The sequence below is a fragment of the Pan paniscus genome, chromosome 16, assembly GCF_029289425.2.
Source record: "Pan paniscus chromosome 16, NHGRI_mPanPan1-v2.0_pri, whole genome shotgun sequence".
Taxonomy (NCBI): Eukaryota; Metazoa; Chordata; class Mammalia; order Primates; family Hominidae; genus Pan; species Pan paniscus.
The window spans coordinates 44,600,348-44,620,195 of NC_073265.2; the positions used below are offsets into that span (position 1 = coordinate 44,600,348).

General features: G+C 39.2%; 3 protein-coding genes across 10 annotated transcripts in view; 1 reads left to right on the top strand and 2 right to left on the bottom strand.

Annotated features, from left to right (window-relative positions):
• The window catches only part of PIGB (phosphatidylinositol glycan anchor biosynthesis class B), a 36,447-nt gene extending 18,977 nt beyond the window's left edge, over positions 1–17,470 (top strand). Inside the window, exons 7-12 of the mRNA XM_055098532.2 lie at positions 1,095–1,146; positions 2,438–2,649; positions 3,565–3,629; positions 12,511–12,724; positions 16,620–16,800; positions 17,108–17,470. Of these exons, the coding sequence (XP_054954507.1) occupies positions 1,095–1,146; positions 2,438–2,649; positions 3,565–3,629; positions 12,511–12,724; positions 16,620–16,800; positions 17,108–17,254 (871 nt within the window). The 3' untranslated portion in view covers positions 17,255–17,470. The remainder of the gene's footprint in view (positions 1–1,094; positions 1,147–2,437; positions 2,650–3,564; positions 3,630–12,510; positions 12,725–16,619; positions 16,801–17,107) is intronic.
• The window catches only part of PIGBOS1 (PIGB opposite strand 1), a 38,969-nt gene extending 20,740 nt beyond the window's left edge, over positions 1–18,229 (bottom strand). Inside the window, exon 1 of the mRNA XM_034938801.3 lies at positions 18,134–18,229. The gene's annotated coding sequence lies outside the window, so the exon portion shown is untranslated. The remainder of the gene's footprint in view (positions 1–18,133) is intronic.
• The window catches only part of CCPG1 (cell cycle progression 1), a 66,870-nt gene continuing 53,287 nt past the window's right edge, over positions 6,266–19,848 (bottom strand). For 6 of the 8 annotated variants that reach the window (XM_063596661.1, XM_063596657.1, XM_063596660.1 and 3 more), the window contains one exon: positions 17,061–18,231. In XM_063596661.1, the coding sequence (XP_063452731.1) occupies positions 18,042–18,231 (190 nt within the window). In that variant the 3' untranslated portion in view covers positions 17,061–18,041. Of the gene's footprint in view, positions 10,546–17,060; positions 18,232–19,848 lie in introns of those variants that run through there. The other 2 variants (XM_063596662.1, XM_063596658.1) reach the window with 2 other exon arrangements.

A 19,848-nucleotide genomic window follows, 5' to 3' on the forward strand; every position in this document is an offset into this window, starting at 1 on the left:
TCTGTATATGTGTTTGTGGGAGGCAGTCTCTGAGATGGCCTCCAGTGATCCCATCCTCCTGCTATTTATGTCTTTGTATAATCCCCTCCCCCTTGAACATGGGCTAGATTTGTCGACTCAATTCTAATGAGTAGAATACAGCAGAAGGGATGGGATATCACTTACAAGACTGGGTTATGAAAAGACTGTGGTGGCCAGGCACAGTGGCTTACATCTGTAATCCCAGCATTTTGGGAGGCCAATGGGGAAGTATTGCTTGAGGCCCGGAGTTTGAGACCAGTTGGGTAATATAGTGAGACCCCATCTCTACAGAAAATCCAAAAATTATCCAGTCATGGTGGCACACACCTGTAGTCCTAGTTACTTGGAAGGCTGAGGTGGGAGGATCACTTGAGCCCAGGAGGTCAAGGCTGCAGTGAGCCATGATCACACACTACTGCACTCCAGCCTGGGTGACAGAGCAAGACCCTGTCTCTAAAAAAAAGAAAAGAATACATAAATAAAAAGATTATGGCTTCCATCTTGGGTGCCTGTCTCACTCACTCTTGGCTGACTTACCCTGGGTTAAGCCAGTTAATTATGTCATGAGGCAGCTTTAAGGAAACGGCCATATGTTGAGGAACTTAGCCCCACCAGCAACCATGTGAGCAAATTTGGAAGCTGATCTCTCCACCTGTAATTGAACCTTCAGATGAAACTGTAGCCCCTGCTAAGAGCTTGACTACAATTCATGAGCGACCTCGAGCCAGAGGCACCGAGCTAAGCAACACCTAGGTTCTTGATCCACAGGAACTATGAAATGGTAAATATTCATAGTTTAAGTTAACAAGTTTTGGGGTAATTTGTTATACAGCAGTAGTCTTTCAATAATCTTTTTATTAATATATTTTTACAATATTAATCGATTATATAATCTTATCTACTGATCTTTATCAGTAGATACCTTTCAAAATGTGTAAATCTATATTCAGTTGGTGAAACTGTAAAGCATTTTTATAGTGGCTTTTGATGCAAGGCACATATAAAGCCATATGCTAATAGTGGATTTTCAGCAAGCTCCAAATGTGAATCACTATGCTATTTTTGTTTTTCAGCTTTGTTACTTTGAGTTTGTCTCTGATGATTGATCGTATTTTTTTTGGCCAAGTAAGTAAAAGTATATTAAGCTAACAGCTATTTTTATTTTTAATCCATTAATACTTTAGAACAGAGGCAAATGATTTTTTAAATGATATGGGATACATTACAAAAGACTTCTAGGCATATCCTAATAAGCCTTTGGTTCAATTTGTTGTGCTTTCTACATAAAAGAATTAGTACTCCTAGCTAATATTCAGGAGAGTACATTTTAAGGCAGGGAATTATTAAGTGAGCACTGAATGTTACCTGTTGCTGTTTCTGTCATTATTGTCAGCTTTACGCTGTAATTCAAATTGTAATGTTTTCAAAGCTTTATCTTCACAGGTAATATGTCACATTGTAAAGTACCACACAGTCCGAAAAATATGTCTACTATCCTCTTTATCTCTTAACTGGATATAAAACTTGGATGGAGCTGGAGGCCATTATTCTAAGTGAAATAACTCAGGAATGGAAAGCCAAATATCATATGTTCTTACTTATAAGTGGGAGCTAAGCTATGGGATGCAAAGACATAAGAGTGATATAATGGACTCTGGTGACTCGGGGTGGGGAAGGGTGAGAGAGGGGTGAGAAATTCTTATTTCGAGTACATATTAGGTACAGTGTACATTGCTTGGGTGATGGGTGGACCAAAATCCTAGAAATCACCTCTAAAGAACTTATTCATGTAACCAGAAGCCATCTGTACCCCAAAAACTTGAAATAAAAACACAAACTTAGACTGCCAAAATATAAGTTTGATTCTCACTTTGAATCTCAAAAATCTAGTTTTACAAATTAACAAAGAACACATTAATACTTAAAGAAGAAAAAATAACAGTTAAGAAGGATTTCATACAGTCATTAATTAAAATTATTAGGCCAGGCATGGTGGCTCACACCTATAATCGCAGCACTTTGGGAGGCCGAGGCAGGCAGATCACGAGGTCAGGAGATTGAGACCATCCTGGCTAACATGGTGAAACCCCGTCTCTACTAAAAATACAAAAAAATTAGCCGGGCGTGGTGGCGGGCGCCTGTAGTCCCAGCTACTCGGGAGGCTGAGGCAGAATGGCGTGAACCCGCGAGGCGGAGCTTGCAGTGAGCCGAGATCGCGCCACTGCACTCCAGCCTGGGCGACAGAGCAAGACTCCGTCTTAAAAAAAAAAAAAAAAAAAAATTATTAATGTAAACTATTGCCTGGTTTTTAGACTTCAATTCTGATTTAATGTCAAAATTGTATCAATCCCCTAATGCCAAAGATTACTACTTGGCACTAACACATTTCTATTTATTTTTCCTTCAACGGTGCCAGTGGACTCTGGTTCAATTTAATTTTTTGAAATTTAACGTGCTGCAGAACTTGGGAACATTTTATGGTTCTCATCCATGGCACTGGTACTTCAGTCAAGGATTTCCAGTTATCTTGGGTACTCACTTACCCTTCTTTATTCATGGCTGCTATCTAGCACCAAAGAGATACCGGATACTTTTGGTGACTGTGCTGTGGACACTGCTTGTTTATAGGTAAGATTTTATTTGTTCAAAAGGCTAAAATTTTTTATGTTACCAAGAAATCAAATTAAATTCTTCAAAAAGTAAACTTTATGTTTTGGAGGTGCCATTAACTTTTGTTAGTGGGAATTATCTTAGAAGATACAAGTAGTAGTTAATTATGGAGGCACTAGAGTGAATACTTTAGATATGTAGTTTTCTTAATAAGGATTACACTCAATTTTTAAGAACTTGGACTAATTTTATTTGCTTTAAAAAAAAAAAAAACAGACCAGGCACAGTTGCTCATGCCTGTAATTTCAATACTTTGAAGGCCAAGGTGGGAGGATTGCCTGAAGCAAGGAGTTCATGACCAGCCTGAGCAACATAGCAAGACCCTCTCTCTGAAAAAAAATTTAAAATTACCAGGGCATGATGGCATGTGCCTGTAGTCCTAGCTATTGGGGAAGCTGAGGCAGAAGGACTGCTTGAGCCCAGGAATTTAAGGTTGCAGTGAGCTATGATTGTGCTACTGCACTCCAGTCTGGGTGACAAAACAAGACCCTGTCTCAGTCAATCAGTCAATCAATACTACCAAAATTTTAAATTGAAGGACCACAGAAATACATTCTAAAATAAAAATGTATGTATCCTTATTCCAAATTTGACTAATTTCACTTACTTGGATTGAAATAGAAATCCCGTTTTTAGAATGTAACTGTACTTTGTAATTTCAAATTGACATCATATTTTATGATTAGTTTTACCATATCATAATCACCTTATAACTAAAAAATAAGATGAATTTCTGAAGCAAGAAATTCAGTCTGAATACTTAGAAAATAAATAGATCAAGTTAAATATATTTTATATTAAATATATTACTTTCTCAATCTATCCTATAACATGATAATTAATATTTTTTAATAATATTTGTTTTTATTATAGCATGTTGAGCCACAAAGAATTCAGGTTTATTTATCCAGTTTTACCATTCTGTATGGTGTTCTGTGGTAAGTGCTTTTGTTTGTTATAGAAAATAAATTATATAGAAATAGTCTAAAGACAACACATCCTCATTAAACTATGTCTATTTTCAACTAGGTTAATAAGGAATTACTTAATTACAGATTAATTATATTACTGCAATATTCTCTTTTTGTAGTCCAAATATCTTTTTTCCTATATCCTCTAAAGTGAGATAAAAACATAAAGATCCTAGCCCAGTGCAGCGGTGTGCACTTTTAATCCCAGCTACTCAGAAGCCTGAGGCAGGAGGATCACCTGAGCCCAGGAGTTTGAGACCAGCCTACCATATGGCAAGTCCTTCTCTCAAAAAACAGACAAACAAAAAACCCATATAAATATCCAATACCCAAAGCAGTTTTTGGTGGTGGTGTTTCTATTTGGTGGTGGTGTTTCTCACTAAAAAGTAAAGTAACATGTCTGTTTTTAGATTAGCTATTTTAAGTTTATGGTTAAACTGTAAGGGTCTTCATTTTCACAAAGGAAAAATGTATTTACTGCTGTTGAAACTAGTTTTTAATGCTTTTACACACAAAACATTTACACTTTTAAAACTCACTCTAAGGCATATGCAATTATTATTATTATCTTTTTAGACAGAGTCTCACTCTGTTGCCCAGGCTGGAGTGCAGTGGCACGATCTTGGCTCACTGCAACCTCCACCTCCCTGTGTTCAAGCAATTCTCCTGCCTCAGCCTCCCGAGTAGCTGGGATTACAGGCATCCGCCACCATACCCGGCTAATTTTTGTATTTTAAGTAGAGACAGGGTTTCACCGTGTTGGCCAGGCTGGTCTCGAACTCCTGACCTCAGGTGATCCACCCGCCTCAGCCTCCCAAAAGTGCTGGGATTGCAGGCGTGAGCCACCGCGCCCAGCCTGGCATATGCCATTTTTTAAGTAATTAACTCCTGATTTTATTCAGGCCTTTTCTCCATTTTTCCACAGTCTTAACATGTATTTTTTTGTCACTTACAAAAATCCTTATATGACTCAATTCAGGAAAATCTGGGTTTTTACATTGGTTGGTTTGGAAAAATTACGAATTGAAACTTTATTAACTTCAAGTTTAATTCGGAATAAATGACTGTTGACTTCCTTCAAATATTAAGACCTTAAAAAAAATCACTGTGTTGAGAGAGAAGAAATGACTAGCCAACTGGAACTGGAGGCTGGAAAAAACCTAGGGAGTTACAGTTTTCAAACTTATTTTTTACTTAAAAAAAAAGAAAAACATTGAGTTAGGCAATGTTTGACCAAGTATACATCAACTCCTACAGATCTGAGATGTATAATCTCTTCAATTTAAGAAGATAAACATACAAATATAAAATCAAATATTAAAAATCTGTATTTTTGATACATCTGAAGTTCTGAAATCAAAGCCTCAGTCTGTCATTACTTTACAGTGTAACCACATACAAACGCAGGCACATACAAAAATTTAGACATCTAACAGCTATTTGGCAAGCCTTAAGAATAGCTGGCCCCATTTGTCAGAGGAAATCTGTTCATAAATCACTATTCAGATGTTAAATGGTTTCTGTTTTGTTGAGTTTTTTTACAGCCACTTGAGTGTGTATTATAATTAAATCAAGCATTGGCAGAGTACAAAGGCAAATGTTTTTGTGTGCCTGGAGGGGACGGGGAGGTTGGTTAGTAACTTGGTTTGATTTCTGTTTTCATAAACCAGATTTTTCCAGCATTCCTCTTCTGTGTCCTGTTGCTTTACCAAGTATTTACACTAAGATTGAGTTGTCTGAATCCTCATTGCCAGTCTAAAAGATTGAATCTTTAAGTGGCAAGATCCCTGTAACCAGGGCCTACTCACAGTTTATTGAGATAAAATGCTGATGAGGGGTAAAGAGAGCCCCTTCTAATAGGTAAGAATCACCCCTTCTTCCATCCTCTGTCTACTTAGAAGGATCTCTAAAAGACAGCAACCTAGAAAACCCCTTGATCTCCTCACAGGATGCATTCTTTTCCTCCACACCCTACCTAAGGTTCTAGAGTGGGTCAAAAAACTCTAATTCCTAGGAGATTTGTACTTCCACTAACAGTCAGGGCTGTTTAATGCCAAGAGGTTCCAACAGTAGGATCAATTCTGTCTAGTGATCTCACCTAGACAGAAATCTCTGGACATTTAGAACAGTTCTCTTTGGAGCTCTTGATGTTTTAGTGACCCAGTTTGAATCTTTCCTAAGTACTTGAAATCTTGAGTTATACCACAAATTTCAGCCTTATTCTGCTTTTGTGTGACTTGTTTTAACCTATTTTTATGTAAACATGACAACTCTGTCAGCCATTGCTGTGTAAAAGGCCACCTCAAAACTGTAGTGGCTTAAAACTCCATTTATTATAATTTACAGGTCTACATTTCAACTGGGCAGTTCTCATCTCCACTGAGCTCACTTACACAGCTGCAGATTGAGTAGATAGCTCTATTGACCTAGGCTGGGCTCTCATGTCTGGGGTTCAACTAGCTGTAGGCCAAGTCTTCTCAGCTCTTCTGAGTTTTCTCTTCCTCCAACAGGCTAGCTAGGGCTTGTTCACTTGGCATAGGCCGGGTTCCAAGAGAGGGAGCAAATATGCAAGGCCCTTTGAGACAAGGGCTTGGAATTTGCATACTGTCACTTCCACCACATTCTTTTCATGAAAGCAAGTCACTGGGCCAGGCCAGATTCAAGAGGTGGGGAAATAAATGCCAACCTCATAGTGGGATGGGACACAGGAAGAAAAATAATTGCAGCAGTTTTTTCAGTCTACGGTAACTTCTCTTGCCTAATTTGAATTTCCCTTAGTCCTATAAAATAGGACTCAACTCTAGAAAATATATTTTGTGACTGGCTCTGATCTTTAGTCAATTGTTCAACAATGTGCCTCATTTTCCTTATCTGTAAAAGAAAGGTGATATTTTAGCAACACTAATTCAATTCTTAGTTTGAATCTCTCATTTGTGCTGATAGAGTTCAGCACCCACTACTGATTCTGAGTTGAGTGTCTGCTTATCTGTTTTTACCACAGTGGCTAATATAGACCTCTCTTACTGGGCCACTTTGTTTTTCCATATTCTTATCTTTTTTTTTTTTTTTTTTTTTTTGAGAGTCTCTCTCTGTCGCCCATGCTGGAGTGCAGTGGTGCAATCTCAGCTCACTACAACCTCCGCCTCCTGGGTTCAAGAGATTCTCCTGCCTCAGCCTCCAGAGTAGCTGGAATTACAGGCCCATGCCACCACAGCCAGCTAATTTTTGTATTTTTAGTTGGGGCTTGACCATGTTGACCAGGCTGGTGTCAAACTCCTGACCTCAGATGATCCACCTGCCTTGGCCTCCCAAAGTGCTGGGATTACGGCGTGAGCCACCACAGCTGGCCCCATATTCTAATCTTTTTATCAAAATTGCATATGTACATTATTTCAGAAGACATTCCACAAGGAATTTAAAAAAAAAATTTGTTCCCCTGCTCTCCCTTCTATTTCCTCTCCCCAAAAACAATCACTTAAGCATTCTTTCAGCTGGTTATTTTGGTATTTATCTCGATATCTCTAAAACATTTATAATGCCACTTAAAGGTCTTTGTTTTAGGCATTAACTGTTGAATTCTATCGAAGATGGAAAGACGGCTTTACTTCCTTAACAAAATAGCAACATAAAATTCTTCCTGGCCAGCTGCCAGTGGCTGACGCCTGTAATCCTAGCACTTTGGGAGGCTGAGGTGGGTGGATCACCTGAGGTCAGGAGTTCAAGACCAGCCTGGCCAACAGGGTGAAACCCTGTCTCTACTAAAAATACAAAAACTAGCTGGGTGTGGTGGCACGCACCTGTAATGCCAGCTACTTGGGAGGCTGAGACAGGAGAATCACTTGAACCCTGGAGGTGGAGGTTGCATTGAGCCGAGATCGGCACCACTGCACTCCAGCCTGGGTGACAGAGCGAGACTCTGTCTAAAAAAAAAAAAAATTCTTCTTGATACCTTCATCTGTGCCCAGTACCCTCATTATGGTTAGTAGTTCAAAGTCTCTCTTTCCCAGCCCCATTCTACTGTATGTCCCATTCCAGAATTGAACCACCTTTTGTTGTTCTTATCTAAACACTGAAACTAAGCTTTCTCAAAGAGTATTTAAAAATAGAAACAGTAACTCAGATATCTAATTCGTAAAATGTGGTAGGGATTTTTTTTCTTAACATTAGGTTTCCTGATAATTCTTGTCAAAACCAGGATGGAATCAGCAATGTACAGTCTCAGATACTCCCATCCTCTCTATTACCGTGAACCTTACCTTGGTAAGAAGGAATGTATTAGTGATTGCTGGAAAATACAGAATGCCACGCTAGATATCCAAAATTTTTAAAGTGTGTATATCAAGCTAAATAATACATGATGATTAAGAGATATGGCTTTATAAAGGAACCACCTCATGAAGTATCTTCTTATATGCTCAGGTTTTTAGATTTTATCCTGAAGAGTAGTCAACTGAGATGTAATGGATTTTAAACATTTCTGTAACAGTAGTCTGATGAACATGATCTGATAGGAGCCCAGTGTATTTTTTTATTATAAAAATAAATGCCGATGGTACAAAAATAATTAGTGTGTCATCCTCAAGTCATCTAGTCCCATTCCCCAGAGGTAACTATTGTTATCACTTTCTTAAGCAGTTCTTCCAGAAATTTTCTGTATACCCACTTTCAAGTATCTTTTTGTAGGCCCAGATAACAGGAGCAAATTAAGTATTTAGGGGTGATGTTTAGCATCCAGTTAGCAATGGGTTGTTACTATGTGAAAGGAAGGAACCTATACTTTAGTCACTGGGGTACACACAAAGTCTTAAACCTTCAGTGATTGGGATACACATCATTTACGTGGTGGGGATGATCACTTTCTGAAGCTAGGTCATTTGAGGGTGGATTATTTCAGTGAGAACTCCATCTCCAAATTTGTGCGTGCCATTAAGGAGACTTACTGGATGTCACCTACTGGAATCTTGTTCACTTGTTTTAAATATTGATGAAACAATACTACTGGTCTATAAGAAAACCATGGACCTTAGGCTTCTCTTGTGGTTCACTCAGTCTAGCATTGGAACTGGAAAATCTTTCCAACCCTTCCTTTAGCAACTCATTTCTGAAATCCCCTTTGGAAGCTTTCAGTGCCAGAAGGTTTAAAAACCCCTCAGAGGCCTTAAATTCAGGACTCTTGACTTATACTTTAAAGTTGGGTTCTTTTCTAACATGTGCACAAGTCATTTGGTGATAACTGAAATTATAAAAGATATTTTCTTTGTATGTCAAATGCATAGTAATGCTTATAGGATGCTAAACATGTAAATAAAGGCAGTTCTGGCTGGGCGCTGTGGCTCACGCCTGTAATCCCAGCACTTTGGGAGGCTGTGGCGGGCAGATCACCTGAGTTTGAGACCAGCCTGGCCAACATGGTGAAACCCCATCTCTACTTAAAATACAAAAATTAGCCGGGCATGGCGGCAGGCACCTGTAATCCCAGCTACCCAGGAGGCTAAGGCAGGAGAATCGCTTGAACCCAGGAGGTGGAGGTTGCAGTGAGCCGGTATCATGCCACTTGCACTCCCGCCTGGGCGAAAGAGCGAGAGTCCATCTCAAAAAAATAATAATCATAAAGACAGTTCTATTTTAAATAAGGTTTTATCCCCAAACTTCATTTTTAAGTTGGAACCTGAAATATTTTTTTCTTAGAAATAATACTGTGACATGTAGTAAGGCTCCCAGAATATTACACAAAAGCTCATCGGATCCATAATACTGTTGAAGACAATTCTGAATGGCAACTGTTTCAGTATCCACTGTCCCCAAGAAAACTAAGCTATCACCTGACTCTCCCTGGCATTGTTCAGCTGTTCCTTCTCTTCCCAGCATTTTCTTTATATTACTTCTCTAAGTAATATGGAGATTCAGTTCTCACTAAAATGATCCATCCTAAAATGAGCTAAGCTCAGAGAGTTAAAATCACCATCATGTAAGGCAAGCATTACCTAACTTAAGAGACGCTCTGTCTCACCAGTACTGAAGATGCTGGAAACACAAGCATGTTATCTTCCAGCATTCTACCCAGAGTGCTATTTTCACAGTCTTGATCACCAAGTATTCCCATTTTGTGTCACCCACCTATACTATTGTATTCCTAGTGCCATAGTTTTTTTTTTTTTTTTTTTTGAGACGGCATCTCGCTCTGTCACCAGGCTGGAGTGCAGTGGCACGATCTCAGCTCACTGCAACCTATGCCTGCTGGGTTCAAGTGATTCTCCTGCCTCAGCCTGCCTCAGCTGGGACTACAGGCACGCGCCTCCACACCTAGCTAATTTTTGTATTTTTAGTAGAGATGGGTTTTCACGATGTTGGCCAGGATGGTCTCGATCTCTTCACCTCGCGATCTGCCTGCCTTGGCCTCCCAAAGTCCTGGGATTACAGGCGTGAGCCACCGCCCCCGGCCTTGAATGAACAAATTATTAATAAGTGAATCACTTTACACATGCTCACCTTATAAGTATCTTCAAATAATTGAGAACAAACTGTATCTTCTAGGGCCTTGCTGTAGGATGGGCTTGCTGTAGTTTGGACGTTTGTCCCCTAAACCTTAGTTGAAATTTGATCCCCACTGTTGGAGGTGGGGCCTAATAGGAGATGCTTCGATCATGGGGGTGGAGCCTTCATGAATGGCTTGGCACCATCCTGGAGTAATAAGTGAGTTCTCCTTATATTAGGTTCCATGAGAGTTCCCCCGAGTGCTGGCTGTACAAAAGAGCCTGGCACCTTCCACTTTCTTGCTTCTGCTCTCTCACCATGTGATCTCTGCACAAACTGACTCCCCTTCACCTTCTGCCATGAGTGGAAGCAGCCTGAAGCCCTCACCAGTGGATGCTTCTTGTACAACCTGCAGGACCATGAGCCAAGTAAATATAAATTAGCCAGTCTCAGGTATTCCAATATAGCAGTACAGACAAAGACAAGGCTTTAATGTAGCTTTTTGTATTTGAGCCTACTAAAGTAGATGTTGTTTTAGCCTACCAACCCAAGTTAAGTGCTTCAACTTATATTTGGGGATCTGCTGTGTCTGTGATTGGGGTTATTACAGATGGTTGAACTTTTAGAATCCTATTTTTTAATTTATTTTGAGACAGTTTCACTCTGTTGCCCAGGCTGGAGTGCAGTGGCGTGATCTCGGCTCACTGCAACCTCTGACACCACGCCCGGCTAATTTTTATATTTTAGTAGAGATGGGGTTTCACCTCTGTTGGCCAGGCTGGTCTTGAACTCCTGACCTCAAGTGATCCGCCTGCCTTGTCCTCCCAAAGTACTGGGATTACAGGTGTGAGCTACCGCACCTGGCCCTATTTTATTCATTTTTATTTTCGTAGAGACAGGGTGTCACCCAGGCTGGAGTGCAGTGGCGTGGTCATAGCTCACTGTCCCCTCAAACTCATGAGCACAGGTGAACCTCCTGCCTTAGCCTTCCCAGTAGCTGGATCTACAGGTGCGCACTATCACACCTGGCTAATTTTTTTTTATTTTAAATGGAGTCTCACTATGTTGCCCAGGCTGGTCTTGAACTCCTGGCCTCAAGCAATCCTCTCATCTCAGCTATTTTATTTCAAATAAAGCTAATTCTAATTATCATTCCTTTTAGTAGGTTCCTCATTTTACCATTTCAAACATCTTATAAATGTAGATTTAAGTGATAGGCTTAGTTTTCTTAATCTTGCTACATTTTTCACCACACCACTTTTCAGATTATTCTTTAATCAGAACTATTTCAAGTAGATTAAAAAATACTAGGTGACATGGATATGTGATATTCCAACTCATGAGGTATGAACTGTGGATGATATTAACATATTCATAGGAGGAACAAAATAAAAAACACTGCCTTGGTCCCATTCAGTATTGTACTAACATTTTGGGCAAACCAAGGTTTGGATGAAGAATACCCAAGTTCAAAAAGAACTATTATCTAGTTCTATAAAAAGAGTGTATGTAAATTATGAACAAAATGTCATGCTTACTAATAAGCTTAATCTTTTCCAGTGGAAAGGCCTGTTCTTGGTATTCTCAGTAGATCCTAATATGTCCATTAATAGTGGCTGTTGCTGAAGAAAAAGACTATCAGAGGGGAGAGAGACTTTTACTTATCCTTTTATACCCGTCTATTCATTCTACTTGGTTTTTTCCTTTGGTTTTTTGTTTTGTTTTGCCCCACAGAATAATCCCTTTCATAAATCAAAAAAGAAAAATTGTTCAGCATCTCCAAATTGCCTGACTGTAGTGGGAAAACAAAATTTCCCACTGTTGTGGGGGAAAAAATGTAAGACATAGCACCTTTTCTTCCACTCATATACTTATGGAAAATCTCCCAGGTGCCCACTGGCTTATTTTCCTAAGAGGACACATTATTGAAACTCGTATTACACACTAAAATACCAATTATTAGTGCTTGGGAGATTAAAGAGGTAGGTAAATGGAATAATTAAAAGTCCTATTTATTTAGCAACTACTGTGTACCAGGGCAGTCACTGGACATTTTTTCTAACACTTGAATAAGGTACTATTATCCCAATGACCAGCAAAGTAAAACGACTTGTGCTAGAACTGGAATTCAAATCTGGACCTGTTGGACTCCATAACCATATCTTTCCACTATACCTCAATACCTTTTACTAGAAAAAGTCAAGACCTAGATGACAATAGTGAATGGTCAGAGATATGACTTATTGCTTATTTCTTATTTGTCTATAACAGTATTACAGTTTTTGCTATTTCCATTAAAAATTACAGATGTATTTGCAGTTAACATAACAAAAGATTGTCAGTGTTAAGATTCAATATGTCTATCTTCATATAGGATACTCATTAACCCACCTGAAAACATGGAAGAAACCAGCTCTAAGTTTCCTGTTTTTATCAAATTTGTTCCTCGCCCTTTATACTGGTTTAGTTCATCAACGAGGTACTCTTGATGTCATGAGTCATATTCAAAAAGTCTGTTACAACAATCCCAATAAATCTTCAGCTTCAATATTTATAATGATGCCTTGCCACTCTACTCCTTATTACAGGTAATAAAAGATGTTCCACTATATGCTGTTAAGAAACTGAAACTGACTACTTTAAAATTCCCTTTCAGATTCCTGGATTTGAATTAATTGGTCACTGATCAAATGATAAATTTTAAACTTCCACATATTTATTCACTGATGGATTTTAAAAACCACTTGAACTGTGTCAAAGAAAATGTTTTAAATAAACTTTTTCTTTTTCTTTTTTTTTTTTTTTTTTTGAGACGGAGTCTGTTCTATTGCCCAGGCTGGAGTGCAGTGGCGCCATCTCGGCTCACTGCAAGCTCCGCCTCCCAGGTTCACGCCATTCTCCTGCCTCAGCCTCCCGAGTAGCTGGGACCACAGGTGCCTGCCACCATGCCCGGCTAATTTTTTCTATTTTTAGTAGAGATGGGGTTTCACCGTGTTAGCCAGGGTAGTCTCGATCTCCTGACCTCGTGATCTGCCTGCCTTGGCCTCCCAAAGTGCTGGGATTACAGGTGTGAGCCACCGTGCTCGGCCGTAAACTTTATTATTCTTTAAAAACAATTTACTTATACCTAATTCTGATTTAAATCAGTATAAAACAATTTGTAGGTATCTGATAGTCTTCTTAGTAAAGAAACTCATGTATTACTTACCTTACTACAAATCTCTGTGATACATCTTTACACAATTTGAATTAATCTTAAAACATGGATTTTAGGCCGGGCGCCGTGGCTCACGCCTGTAATCCCAGTACTTTGGGAGGCTGAGGCAGGTGGATCACAAGGTCAGAAGATCGAGACCATCCTGGCTAAGCTGGTGAAACCCCGTCTCTACTAAAAATACAAAAAATTAGCCGGGCGTGGTGGCAGGTGCCTGTAGTTCCAGCTACTCGGGAGGCTGAGGCAGGAGAATGGCATGAACCCAGGAGGCGGAGTTTGCAGTGAGCCGAGATTGCACCACTGCACTCCAGCCTGGGCAACAGAGCAAGACTCTGTCTCCGAAAAAAAAAAAAAAAAAAAAACATGGATTTTAGTCCAGATTTACTACTGGATTATTGCCCTCATCTTAAACTAGACTTTTTTTTTTTTAGATGGAGTTTTGCTCTTGTTGCCCAGGCTGGAGTGCAATGGCGTGATCTTGGCTCACTACAACCTCTGCCTCCCGGGTTCAAGCGATTCTCCTGCCTCAGCCTCCTGAGTAGCTAAGATTACAGGCATGTGCCACCATGCCCGGCTAATTTTGTATTTTTATTAGAGACAGGGTTTCTCCATGTTGGTCAGGCTGATCTCGAACTCCCGACCTCAGGTGATCCGCCCACTTTAGCCTCCCCAAAGTGCTGGGATTACAGGCGTGAGCCACCGCACCCGGCCTTAAACTAGATTTTTAATCTCTTTGGACATCAGTTGTCTCACCTATAAAAAATTAGGGAATGCGACTAGATGATATTCTAATGCTTGAATTAAGTGTTTCTGGGAAATATACTAAAATTGCCTCAACTATGTATGGCCTTTAAAAAGACATCCATTTGTTCCTGTGCTTTATTTCAGGAAGCTGTATTAGTTACTAATTACCCAGTAATGGTATAGGGGCAAAGGAGCCAGATTTCCTACAGAAAATTATATACCAGGCTGGGCGTTGTGGCTCACGCCTGTAATCCTAGCACTTTGTGAGGCCAAGGCGGGCAGATTGCCTGAGCTCAGGAGTTTGAGACTAGCCTGGGCCACATGGTGAACCCCTGACTCTACTAAAATACAAAAAAAATTGGCCAGGTGTTGTGGCGCATGCCTGTAGTCCTAGCTACTCGGGAGGCGGAGGTTGCAGTGAGCTGAGGTCATACCATTGCACTCCAACCTGGGCGACAGAGCAAGACTCTACCTAAAAATAAATAAATAAATACATAAAATCTATAACTATTTAACTCAGTCTGGCTTTAAACAATCTGGAGTTAATGTCTCCTATGCATGTTCAATTAATTTAATTACAGTGGTTATCATTTTAGGGGAATTTAACACTTGGAATACTCCTATTTAACTAATCATTAATGCCAGTAATTAATATACAGTTTAGAAAAATGGAGATCCTAGCAAAAACCACAGGCTAAAAGGAAGACATCAAGTATCCTTTCAACTTGAGGATTCCCTACTATATGTATATGTGGCTGAAAAAGGGACATTCACTCTCCGTGCTCACATTAGGGATAATACTGAGGAGAACAGGAATCCTAGAGGTACCAAGATGTTCTTTATACTTAATTGTAGTCAGTTGATGTCTTAGGCTTTGAATAGTTCACCAAGTTCTCCACACCTTTTCAAAGCACACAAGAGAGGAAAGTCTGATGCCTATTTTGCATCAGACTTGGAAGTAGAGAGCAACATATGTCCCTTGATTAACATCCAAATAAGTAATGGCTTTACTGTGGCATAGAAAGACTAGAGTAGGCCGGCAGCTTTTTCTGAGGAATTTCTGCTTCCCTTTGAAACAAGACCTTCATTTCCAATAAATAAATCACTATTAGGTCTTGTGTACATTTAATTTTTATGCATTTCATAAATAAACCTCCTGCATAATTATTAACTTCATTTCTAACTGGAAATTTTAAATGTTTGTATCAGTGAGGTTTAATTTTTCCTAAGGCAATTATAAACATGGCTTTTTGCATGACCTAAGTAACTGGCTTAAATTGTCATAACTGGTATTAGAAATGAATCCATCTTTTTTATACTCTAATCTTTTTTTTGTTTTGAGACAGACTCTTGCTCTGTCGCCCAGGCTGGAGTGCAGTGGCATATGATCTCAGCTCACTGCAACCTCCGTCTTCTGGGTTCAAGAAATTGTCCTGCCTCAGCCTCTTAAGTAGCTGGAACTACAGGCACATACCACCATGCCCGGCTAATTTTTGTCCTTTTAGTAGATACAGGGTTTCACCATGTTGGCCAGGCTGGTCTTGAACTCCTGACCTCCAGTGATCCACATGCCTTGGCCTCCCAAAGTTCTGGGATTACAGGCATAAGCCACTGCACCCGGCCTACTCTAGTCTTTCTATGCCACAATAAAACCATTACTTATTTGGATGTTAATCAATGGACATATGTTGCTCTCTACTTCTCAATCTTAAATAAAAAAAAAAAAAAAAAAAAAAAAACACTTCAAACTTGCCATGTGGCTGGGCGTGGTGGCTCACACCTGTAATCCCAGCACTTTGGAAGGCTGAGGCGGGTGGATCACCTGAGGTTAGGAGTTCAGGACCAGCCTGGCCAACATGGTGAAACCCCGTCTCTACTAAAAAAATACAAAAATCAGCCAGGCGTGGTTGGTGGGCGCCTGTAATCCCAGCTACTTGGGAGGCTGAGACAGGAGAATTGCTGGGAGGTGGAGGTTGCAGTGAGCTGAGATTGCGCCATTGCACTCCAGCCTGGGTGACGAGAGCGAAACTCTTGTCTTCAAAAAAAAAAAACTTGCCATGTAAGTATGTGATCCATCCCCTATCAGAGCAGAAAGGGAAGAGAGAAAGAATCCTTTCTTATTATGACCACAGTTTCCTACTTTATCAAATACACCTATGGAGAATTACTCTCCTATTAACAAGTTAACTTACCTGATCCTGAGGACCATTTATGTTTCTGGAACAGAATACCAATGCTACAGAATGTTGAGTCCCCCTACTGACCTACTTCCCTCCTTGAAATGGACTTCTATGCACTAGTTTGGGCTTATAGGTTATACTGCTGCTGCTGCATAGGTACATGGTATAAGAATCATGTTTTTTTATCTTTGAGAAAATGAGTTAAAGGCTTGCTTCTTCACTTAACTGCAACACAGTTTACAGATTCAGATTTCACATTTTGCTAAGTATAAATGACATATCTTAAGACTAATGAAAACTTTCATGTTTTACTTGTACTTATTATGGTAACTTTTCTTTTCATAGCCATGTTCACTGCCCACTTCCCATAAGATTTCTCCAGTGCCCCCCAGACCTGACTGGAAAAAGTCATTATCTTGATGAAGCAGATGTGTTTTACCTAAATCCCTTAAACTGGTTACATAGAGAGTTTCATGATGATGCATCATTGCCTACTCACTTGATCACCTTCAGCATTTTGGAAGAGGTAAGTAAACATGAAAAAGAGGAAAACTCAGTATTTTAATTTTACCCCAGGTTTAGGAAACCCTCAGGTAAATAGATAATATAACCTTTTTATGGTCTGTTTCAACCCACATTTCATAATTAGTCTTTTCTCCAGTCAAAATTAGCCCCAGTTCTGTAACTATCAAAGTATTTTACTTCCTATAAGTTAATTCTTTTATTAAGCAAAAAGTTGTAGACAGCAATTAGAATAGGCAATTCTAAAATTGACTGAAACAGTACTCAGCAAAATGTAGCCTTTATTTACTTAAACATTTATTTGCTTCTAGGAAATAAGCGCTTTCCTAATTTCAAGCAATTATAAAAGAACTGCTGTTTTCTTCCACACTCACTTGCCAGAGGGTCGAATTGGAAGTCACGTATATGTCTATGAACGGAAGTTAAAAGGGAAATTCAACATGAAGATGAAATTCTGAACTTTCCTAGATAAATTAACATTGCTGGGTGGAAATATTCAGATGCTGCTTAAATACTTCGGTAAACACTGGGTAAGATTCATGGAACTTAGAAAAAAGCTGTATGAACTGCTTTACCAAATATCACTACTGAGGAAATGTATAAAATACCACATAGTATAAAATTACATGTTAATACAATGCCAGATTTTAAATAAAGACCTTTAGTTTTCCTCACGGTGTAGTTTTATTGTTTCTTCCACGATATTCAGATGTGCAAAAAATTTCACAAGAAAACAAGTCAGCAAGCTCTTAAGAGGGCAGCAAATTCTTCACAAGTCAGAGGGCTCTTGAACCCACAAAAAGACAAGAAGTGAGTGTAAGATTATAAAATGTTAATGATGAAATTCCAGAACAATGTACTTTTCTCAAGCTCTGCTGCAAATTTAACACAAACATCAGTGTTAATTACACTTTGTCATGTATGATTGAGCTTGCTTTAAGCTCTTACACTGGAAGGAAGTCTCATTTCATGCACAAAATCTGTTGCATGCCTGGCTTCCTTAATAAAACTACAGTTGATCATTTCCAGTGTCAAAAAAAATTCAACAAAGCTAAACTACAGGAAAATGCAGGTTAGTAGACTTTTAACTAATGCTTCTGAGGAATAATATAAAGTTATCAAACTGATACTTAGAAACAAAAGAAAAGACATTGTCATCTTGGTAATTTCATTAGTTTCAATACCAAACATTATACAAAGCATAAATTTTTCTCTTACAGTTGTCTAATTTAACTCAATTGTGAATCAGTATTGAGGATCAAAAGGTAATTGCCCCAATTCTATTTCAAGATTTGCCATTTGTCTTCCATTAGTGCGACCATATTTATGCCATTTACCTTCCCTTTTATAAGGCTGTGGCTGAAGGTGCTTCTGCTCTTGTTTTCGATGCCTGGAGTTTTCAATATTTACCATACGTTGCTTTTTATCAGGTCGACTGAAAGCAGTAAACACATTTTTCATCTATGTTAGAGTTCAATGTATTTAAATTTAAAACAATTTTAAATGTTTTCTCCATTAATCTATAATCTGAACACTGATAAAAGATATTAAATATCTGAATTACAATCCTAGTATATCCATATAAAAATAAAGGAGTCTGTATTAGTTTTTTTGTCCTATAGAAAGAAAAAATAGACAATAACTCTACTGGCAAAAAAGGGAAACACTCAAAAGATAACAAAGAAAAGAAATGTGACAATAAAATAATGAGATGTGTTTCCATTATTTTTCCTCCTTTCCTATAAAAATCAGTCCCTCCCCGCTGGCTTTATCACTCAGCAGAAATACATACACATCTCTCACAAACAAAGCAAAACAAAAGTCTCAACTTTTTCTTACAGCAAAAGCTCACAACACCTACACCGCTTTCCTTAATGTCTATGATCAGGCTTCCGTCACTACTTCACTGGAAGTCCATACTGTCATCCCCTGGCCGCCCAGTTTCCAAGCCAAGAAAACATTTTCCACACATCAACTTTTTAAAAAGCATGACACATTTATTCCTTTTACTTGAGATGGCTTTTGGATTTTCAAGATACCACTCCCCACTCTTGTCCTTAGCCTTCCCTACAACCCCATGGATGTTGGTGTTCTCCCAGGAGTCTGATAAATATACAGTCTCGGCAAAAGAGATGACCATAGAACTAACTGCCAACTAACCCTCTCCACTTGAATGTCAGTAGTTACCTCCAAACACAATTCTCATCTCCAATTACCCTTGCCCCAAACCTTGAATTCCCTATCTCAGTGGTACTACTATCCAACAACAGATGACCCAACCCAGAAATCTAGAAGTCACTGTTACTTTCTACTTCTCCTTCACAAGAAATATCAATGTTACTATTTTCCAAATGTTTTTTCCTTTCCTCTCCTACTAGTATTGTCCCAGTTTAGATGCTCATCAGCTCATGTCTGCATTATACTGACCACCTTCTAGCTTCACACCTTTCCCATCAATCCTCTAGGTTGCTACCAATACATTAGTCCCACCGTATCCATGGCTTTACTTTCTGTGATTGAGGTTTCCGTTACCTGTGGTCAACTGTGGTCTGAAAATGTTAAATAGAAAATTTCAGAAATAATTCATCAGTTTTAGGCGGGGCACAGTGGCTCACGACTGTAATCCCAGCACTTTGGGAGGTAGACATGTGTGGATCACTTGAGGTCAGGATTTCAAGAACAGCCTGGCCAACATGGTGAAACCCCATCTCTACTAAAAATATGAAAATTAGCCGGGTGTGGTGGCACATGCCTATAGTCCCAGCTACTTGGGAGACTAGGGAGGAGAATCACCTGAACCCAGGAGACAGAGGTTGCAGTGAGCTGAGATCGTGTCACTGCACTCCAGCCTGGCTGACAAAGCAAGATTCCATCTCAAATAATTAAAAAAAAAAAATTCGTAAGTTTTCAATTATATGCCTGTTCTGAGTAATGTAATGAAATAATGCAGTTCTGCTCCATCCCACATGGGATGTGAATCATCCTTTTGTCGTGTATTTACACTACCCACCCATTAATCACCTAGTAGCAGTCTGTTAATCAGATATACTGT